We start from the raw sequence: 6,000 nt of genomic DNA, 5'->3' as shown, positions 1-6,000 counted from the left end.
ATATATAGATATATATATATATAATGGTAAAAGAGTAAAATCATTGAAAAAATTCTGATATCCAAATTAAAGAGAAAATTGACTATATATATATTTTTTTCAATGATTTTACTCTTTTACCATTTATATTATCGTTTATATATATATATATATATATTTAAAACCCCCTTATCTTTTTGTCTGAGAATCCATTCTAAGTATTGGTTCTAAGGCAGAAAAGTGGTAAGAGCTATTTAATTGGGGTCACGTGACTTGCCCAAGTTTACACAGGCAGGAAGAATCTGAGGTCAAATTTGAACCCAGAACCTCCCATGTATAAGCCTAACTCTAGCCACTGAGCTACCTAACTGGCACATGGTAAGAACTTGATAAATGCTTGCACTATGTATCTGTTGATCTGCTCATCTGTCTCTCTTCTTCTCATCTTCTTTACCATTGGTTTACCTAAGTATTTTTCTTCTAGCTATAGTTCTGATATGAAGGATATCTAATCTTATTTTCTATTTTTTTTTCTGTTACCTTTTGTATGCAGGTTATATGTCTATGTCTATTTTGAGCTGATTGCGACATAAGGTATAAGATGTTGATGTAAAAATAATTTCTGATCATTTCTCAGTAGTTCTTATCAAAAAGAAAGTATTCCTTTAAAATTTTATGTTCATGGTTGGTGGTAGCAGTGTCATAGGTTAGATGTTGTAAAGGTAGAATTGACAGGATTTGGCAGTAAATTGTGAAGGGGGGATGAGTTAGTGAGTGAATGAGGAGTTGAGGATGACACTTAGGTTTTAAGCTTAGGTGAGTAGGCGGAAAGTGGTACTCTCAGTAATAATAGAAAAATTAGAAAAGGGGGTTTTGTTTGGGAAAAACATAAGTTTTGTTTTGAATATTTTTAGGTCAGGAGAGAGGTTAGGGCTAAATAAACAGATCTGACAATCCTTGAATACATTGCTTATAGTCCAGCAAAGCAAAATCTCACATTGGCCATGTCTGAAAATGTATTTCTTTCCCCTATTCCATATCCCATCCCATGGCCCCTCTGCTTCCCGTAAGATCCTATTTCTTCTTTGATTCACCTCTTTGGCTCAAAGAAGTAAAACAAAGAAATAAAGCAACCCTAAACCAGCTTTTCACTGTCCTTCACTTTCTTCACCTGCCTCATCTCATTCTGAGCATTAGTGTTCCTAATGTTTTTCTTTCAGTACCATGGCAGATCTACCTTCATCCTCTCATACAACTCCCTGTTCTTAGTAGGGATTTGTCTGTGCATCTGTAGAAAACTCTATAGATTAACTACCATTGCTTTTTCTCATCAGAATTCTTTAGTCCAGTTTTCCAACTAAACTCCTCAGAATACCTCCTGATTTTTTATAACTGTTAAGGATTCTTTGAGGAGTTACTTTACTACTACATTATCTACTGCACAAGTTATTTTTTAAGATATAGGATAGAATAAATGATCGGTTACACAGTAGAGTGTACTTTGAAGAATATCAGGATCTTCCAAATGCTCTAAAATATCTTAACAGCCTTATGTGGTTTCTTCATTTCCCATTAATCTCTTTCACTTAAGACATTTTCCTCACAAGATCTCTGATTAAATATGTGTATGCTACTTTGCTCAGTGACAAAAAGGGTAAAAAGTGATGAACATGGAGACCAAAGGACCTGAATCTTAAACCCCAACACAGATTATTCTGCACTGTTTGACCCCAAAGAAGTCCTCATCTGTAGAATGAGAATATGTAATAGTACCTGCCTCACAGGATTGTTTTGAGGCTCAAATGCCTCATAAGATATATATGGTATATGTATCAAGCTTTGAAAACCTGAAAATTATATATAAATGCTAATCCATTTCCCCTTAGTTATTTACTTTGTATATATTTTGTATAAAATGTAATTAGATGCATTTTCTCCTATTAAAATATAAATCTCTTGAGAGTAAAGATCATTTTCCTCTTGTCTTGTATTCCAGTATTTTGTATTGTGCTTGGCCATGGAATAGACCTAAAGGGGCTTACTGATAAACTGATTAATTTCTAATTGAGATTCTAATTATATTTAAGTCCTTACCTTCTTTCTTAGAATGGATTTTTTTCAAAAGTATACCAATTTTTAAATGTAGCATGTTGACTAAGATTTTTTAAATCATTGATTATTTTACTTTTAAAAATTTATCATCAGGCCAGTGGTGTCCGAATCTGCATAGAACTATGCTTCGAAGCATTATGGGAAAAACCTTTCGACTTCTTGGCTATACTCTTCAATATGGCTGTATAGCTCATTGTGCCTTTGAATATGTTGGTGGTGTTGTCATGGTGAGTTTTGAATATTCAATAATAGTCATACTGGTAAACATTTAAATTTTGGTAAAAGATCTATATCTAGGTATTTATTAGTTGTCCACAAATCATGCAGTTTGAAATCCTAAATATTCTTAAATTCTAGGATCATATAAAGGTTTGACTGAGTAAGATTTTCTATATTGAATCAGCTCCATTATCTCATTAAGCTTAGTATTATGTTTCTGATAGGCATAAGGACCTGATTATATTGTCTAGTATTATTTTATAGAGGTAGGGACATGTTCCCAAACCTGATAGTTTGCCTTAATAATAATATGGATTGATCAAACAATTTCTTTTTCTTTCTTTTTTTTTTTTTTGCTCAGTTTAGTGAAAATGCTCCTTCTTATCACCCCATGGTTTTTTTTGTTTTTTTGTTTTTCTGTTTGTTTTTCCCTCCCCTCGAGGTTTTAGCCTCAGGGAAGATAAAGCAGTAAGATTAATCCAATCAATAGAGGATTAATTTTTCTAACATTTTGTGACACAAAGAAATTTACAGATGAGTATCCTTTTTTACCCACTTCTGCACCATATGTTGTCACCATTACTAAGCAACTTCTCCTTTCAGATTTATTTATATATCCATCTTTTTCACTTGGTTCCTTTATGGAGTCATCTACCCACTTCCAGGTAGGAGTCCTTTTTCAGGTAGTTTGGAACCTGGTCTACTCTATTCCAATTGCTTGACGATTTAATGAACATGTTAGTGTTTCCTCACACACTCAGATCTTCTAGTTCATCAAGTTCCTCAGCACCTATAATGGGAACATTTACTTTACTTCAGACATTCATGGGAATGTTCATCTCCTTCATCTTACCAGCACTGGAACTGCCCTGCTTCCATGATATTGAAATTCAGAACTCCTTTCCTGTTAAAACTATCTCCTCTACCTGGACTTGTGTACCATTTCCTTCCATTGCTTTGGGAGTTTGCCCCTTCAATCATCGTGTGCATTTTACAGTATTATTATTATTATTATTATTATTATTATTTTAATGGATTTTTTCCTGCTATCTACAATCTGCCTTAGTCTCCTGTATCCTTTAAAATATTCATTTTAAGGTGGGGGCAGCTAGATAGATTGAGAGCCAAACCTAGTGATAGGAGATTCTGGGTTCAAATCTGGCCTCAGATACTTCCTAGCTGTATGGACCTGGGCAAGTTTCCTTAACCCTCATTGTTTTAAGAATTAAATTTAGATTTTGACTCAGTATGAGAGTTATAAAAATTGTCATCTTTTATAAAATAGCCCCTAAGTCAAAATGACTGTTAGCAGCTTTTATTTACAACAAGGAAAGATATTGAAAGTGGGAAATGTAGGAAGGAGACAGAGCCTTTTCTTGCCTACAGCCTTAAGTGCGGCTCTGCCCTAAGTGGGGGGGCTCCCTCAAGTCCCAAACTCCACATGGATCTCCCAGTAGTCCTCAGCCAGAATTCCTAGTTTTGTCTTCAGCCAGAGTTCCACCAACACTCCAAGGAAAAGCATGTCTCTTCAATGCTACTCACTGACACAGAATCTAAGGAAAGAGTGTCTCCAAGGAACCAGTCTCACCAAAAACCAAATAAGGAAAGAGACAAGACCATGTTGGTCTCTTCTATTATACCCCTTTTCCCATGTCACTTCCTGTCTCTCCCATTCTTTACAGGAACCAATTGTAGTCTCCCAATTTGCCTAGCACTACCCAAGGTGGGGCAGTGCTTCTGGTCTTTGGGAGTGTGAACTATTAAGTGATTTGTGAGCTCTCTTACCTAATGGTTAGCTAGCTCCTAAGTTAGGGGTACTTTAAAAATAGACAAAGGGAGAGTTAATTCTGTCTTCAAATTGTTTATCCCTTACTACTCTTCTGCATTGGAACCAGTACACAGTATTGATTCTAAGATTAAAGATAAGGGTCTTAAAAAACTAAAACATTTATTTAATCTTGCTATAACTTCAGTCAAATTCCCTAAATGGTCATTTATATTATTGCCTACATTGTTTAGAAACTTTTATTCACTTTTCAGTTCCTGACAATCTGGCATGAGCTCTCAACACTTAGCTGAAACTGATCTCTGTAAGGTTAGGAAGACTGAGTTGTTCTTCCTTCTCTTCTTAGCCTTTATTTTACCTGACCTCTGCAGCTTTGGAGACTGTTAACCACCTTTCCCCAGTTATTTTCTATTTCCTTGACTTCCATGATGTTGATCTCTCCAGAATATCCTGTCTGTCTGTGCTCAGACTTCTTTGCAGAATCATCCTTCTGCTTCTGCCTAAGTGTTGGCCTCCTTCAAGATTCTGTTCTCAACTCTTTTCTTTTCTCTCATCATCCTCTTACCATGGTCTTGTCAGCCTTCACAAGTTCAAATATCATCTATGCAGATGACTCTCACATCTCTATATATAATTCTCTTCTCTCTCCTAAAACTGCAGGTCTACATTACCAACTGACTGTTGGAAATTCCTAGTCATAGGCATCTCAAATTCATCATTTCCAAAATGAGATTCATTATATCTACCCTCCAAGCCTATGCTTATTTAATATTTCCCCTTTATGTTGAGGGTACCACCATTCTTCTAGTCTCTCTGGATCACAACTCTGGAATCATTCTCATTTTTTCCCTCTTCTTCACTTTCTTCCCCCATGTCTAGTCATATGCCAGGTCTTGTTTCTGCTCTCACAACATCTGTTGCATCTGTATTTTTTCCCCTAACTACAATCTTAGTTAAGGTTGTAATAATCTCATTCATACCACTGCAATGGCCTTCAAATTGGCTTCTTTATTCCAGGCTATTTCTTATCCAGTTCATCTTTCACACAGCTGCCAAATTGATATTTCTAAAACATAAATCTAACCATCCGTCTCTCTTATAAAGAATCCTCATTATCTCCATAATTCTTTTAGGATAAAAAAATCCTTAGCCTGACTTTATTTTTTTATTATTATTTTTATTTAATTAATTTAGAATATTTTCCCATGGTTACATGATTTTTTTCTTTCTCTCCCCTCTTCCCTCCCTCCTCCCTGAGTTGATGAGCAATTCCACTGAGTTTTATATGTATCATTGTTCAAAACCTATTTCCATATTATTAATATTTGCAATAGAGTGAGCCTTTAAAGTAAATATCCCCAATCATATGCCCATGGAACCATGTGATCTATCATTTGTTTTTCTTCTGCATTTCTACTCCCACAGTTCTTTCTCTGGATGTGGATAGTGTTTAACCTGACTTTTAAATCCCTTCATAATCTAACTCTCATCAACCTTCTTAGTATTACTTAATATTATTCTCCATTCCAGAGATTAGCTTACCAGTTGTTGTTTGTATATTATATTCCATTTCCTGACTTCATCCCTTTAAGCATGGTGACTGCCATGTCTGAAATTCTCCTCACTTCTAACTTCCATCTCTTTGAATTCCTTCCTTCACAGCACAGGTCAGGCGCCACTTCCTATGTAAGGCATTTTGTGATTCCCTTGGTCATTAGTGTTCTGTACTTCTTGAAATTACTTTTTGTGTTTGGGTATACTTCAGGTTTACTTATCTGTAGATAATCCAGGCAAGAAACAGTCTGAGTATTTTTTCTGAAGAACAGTTAAACTAATATAAGTTTTTGGCTATATGGATCCAGGAGAGAAACAAAATTATGAAATAGGCCCATAGCCTTCCACTC

At 35.3% G+C, this 6,000-nt stretch overlaps 1 protein-coding gene across 3 annotated transcripts in view; it reads left to right on the top strand.

Annotated features, from left to right (window-relative positions):
• IMMP1L (inner mitochondrial membrane peptidase subunit 1) overlaps positions 1 to 6,000 on the top strand; it is a 109,828-nt gene that overhangs the window by 72,625 nt on the left and 31,203 nt on the right. For 2 of the 3 annotated variants that reach the window (XM_044681243.1, XM_044681242.1), the window contains one exon: positions 2,185 to 2,318. The exons of the other annotated variant lie outside the window; for it this stretch is intronic. In XM_044681243.1, coding sequence (XP_044537178.1) covers positions 2,214 to 2,318 — 105 coding nt within the window. In that variant the 5' untranslated portion in view covers positions 2,185 to 2,213. The remainder of the gene's footprint in view (positions 1 to 2,184; positions 2,319 to 6,000) is intronic. 3 annotated transcript variants of the gene reach the window in all.

The sequence above is a fragment of the Gracilinanus agilis genome, chromosome 6 (assembly GCF_016433145.1).
Source record: "Gracilinanus agilis isolate LMUSP501 chromosome 6, AgileGrace, whole genome shotgun sequence".
NCBI classification, from domain to species: domain Eukaryota; kingdom Metazoa; phylum Chordata; class Mammalia; order Didelphimorphia; family Didelphidae; genus Gracilinanus; species Gracilinanus agilis.
Note: the sequence above shows the minus strand (reverse complement) of the source record. Positions and strands in the feature narration are given on the sequence as shown.